The 2,428-nt window shown below is 38.8% G+C and overlaps 1 protein-coding gene across 3 annotated transcripts in view; it reads right to left on the bottom strand.

The window, feature by feature from the left end:
• Nucleotides 1-76: 76 nt before the first annotated feature.
• The window catches only part of LOC128248585 (atrial natriuretic peptide receptor 3-like), a 266,524-nt gene continuing 264,172 nt past the window's right edge, over nucleotides 77-2,428 (bottom strand). For all 3 annotated transcript variants that reach the window (XM_052970156.1, XM_052970157.1, XM_052970155.1), the window contains exon 3: nucleotides 77-571. In XM_052970156.1, the coding sequence (XP_052826116.1) occupies nucleotides 537-571 (35 nt within the window). In that variant the 3' untranslated portion in view covers nucleotides 77-536. The remainder of the gene's footprint in view (nucleotides 572-2,428) is intronic.

Here is a 2,428-nt window from a genome sequence, read left to right as displayed (position 1 = left end):
TAATACCTAAATATAGTGAATACTATAACTGATTATACAATAAATGTGATTATAACTGATTATACAATAACTGTGTGTGTGTGTAAGTGTGTGTCCACTTTAGTCAGGTAGGTGCAAATGTATGGTCAATGATTTTGTTTTATAGTCCTGTGAGAATTTGAAGGATTATGCAAAACTTAAATTTGACTTCTAATACTGTTGCGTTGCGTTGATTCCCTCCTTATCAATAAACCTGGGTTCACATAAAGTATGTGGGGGCTTAATCTTCTACATGCATCAACATTGCCCTCCAATTTTTAACATCCCTTGCAAATGAGTCCCCTGTATTAGAGGAATTTGAACTAATTATTTGAACCACTGTATTAGAGGAATTTGAACGAATACATCATAAATAGTTCATCCGCACCCTTCATGGAGACACCTCTAAGTCATGGAGTCTACTCCACTACTTCCACAAAATAGTTCAAAAGAATTTAATTAAGGTATGATTTATAAATAACTTACCTGAAGTTAATTAAGACACTCGTTTGAAGCAATTAAGATAGTTTCTTCGGCAGAAGCAAGAACTTACCTGAAAAGAAAAGGAAGAAATAACAAAAAATAGATTTAGCATAATGATTTAATCTAAATAAATTAACCGACTAAAATTCAATTTTAAATATTTAATAGTCAGCTGAAACGACAATTAATTAATAATATTTTAATTATAGAGGGTGATGGAACGGCAGATTCTCTAGATGACGGACAAAGTATCTAGCAGTATTTAGTTCATGAAGTTTTACTTTCTGAGTTCAAGTAAGCTCCATCTTCCATCCCCAAGGAAATGTTCGCCGTTCATCCCTCTGGTTCGATAAAATAAAGTTCCTGTCAAGCAGTAGGTCCTGCTTAATCAAGTAAGCTCTCCCTTCAATATTACTGAATCTCATTGAAAATACGATGCAATCGATTGTGTTGTATACATAATACAATACAATACAAGGATCTTGAGGAGTGCGAGTAACCAGTTCTAGCGTGAACTGTGCAACTCTCAGTCGAGAGAGCCTTGAGATAACTAGCTCTGACATTCAAGAATTAAAACAGTATCTTCCCCAAAATTACTTACATTTCGTTCCAAATGATAAATTAGCTTATACATATGTCACGAAAAATGGGTGACATTTGGCGCGGAGGAATATTTTTCCCTGAAGCTTCTGACAGAAACGATAAAACTTTTCTGATCAACCTAATTTTGGCAAAAACTTTGTTCAATCAGGCAGATTGCGGTTACAGTATCCACATCTGGAATTGCTGCATCTTTTCCCACAGATGGTTTCAGCCAAGGGCTGAGGTCATGCTGGTGCAACACCTGTAGTTACTCGGTGTTGTTTCCAGTATTGTTTTTGGTGAAGTAGCGAGTTAGACAGAGCTGCTCTTCTCTGCGTCCCCTGCCTCGATGTGGGTTCATCTGTTATCTCAGATAGAAACCTGTTCAGCCGTTCCTTGAAAACTTCCACATCAATACCATGTAGATCTCAAAGGTTGCCTGGAAGAATGTTGAACAACTGCGGGTCCTTTAAACCCAAACTATTGCAGTACTGTGTCCTTATTTTAGATGGGGAAGACGGGATTTTTGGTGTGCCGTCCAGTTCGAGGATTGGTATAGCTGTCAATTCCAAAATTGGGATCTAAACCCTCCAAGATCTTCCATATATTTATCTCTCTCGTCTCCTCTCCAGGGAATAGAGACACAGCTCCTTTAGCCTCTCTCAGTTGCCCATCATTTGCATCGAGTCAATCTTCTTTGTATATTGGCGCTGGATTGCTTCGAGTTCTCCAGTTTGTTTCACACTCTCTGGGGGACCATAGTTGGGAGCAGTAGTCCAAGCGGCTAAGAACGAAAGTCTTCCATAGGAGTAGCAGAGCCTCCCCTTTTCCTGCTTCTGAATGTTTTCAGAACCCATACAACCATTCGCCTGCAGTGTTGCCCTCTTGGTAATATGAACAGGAAATGTTGCATCATTGCTCATGTGAACCCCCCGGTCACGCACCGATCCTGGCTCTGGCATCATATTATCTTCTGTTCCAGTGTATTCTGACTTTAGCCTGGTGTTGGGCTGATAATGGAGGGCCTGAAATGTCATAGCATTGAACTGCATGTTATTTTTTTGTATACATACATATATATATATATATATATACATACATATACATAAAAGTTTCTTCACGCTTGTTCCGCTCACACACATAAACACACACACGCACTCACACACAAACACACAAACACACATACACACATATATGCAAATATGCGCAGGACTGTTTTTGCATATAATCCACAAATACAATGGATAATGAAAACACATAAACACACCAATAGACATAGACGTCCTTCTCTTTCCCTCTCTCTCTCTTTTCTCTCACTCTCTCTCTCTCTCTCTCTCTCTCTCTC

This window comes from Octopus bimaculoides, chromosome 8 (assembly GCF_001194135.2).
Source record: "Octopus bimaculoides isolate UCB-OBI-ISO-001 chromosome 8, ASM119413v2, whole genome shotgun sequence".
NCBI classification, from domain to species: Eukaryota; Metazoa; Mollusca; class Cephalopoda; order Octopoda; family Octopodidae; genus Octopus; species Octopus bimaculoides.
The sequence above is the reverse complement of the archived record's forward strand: the minus strand, read 5'-3'. Positions and strand labels throughout refer to the sequence as shown.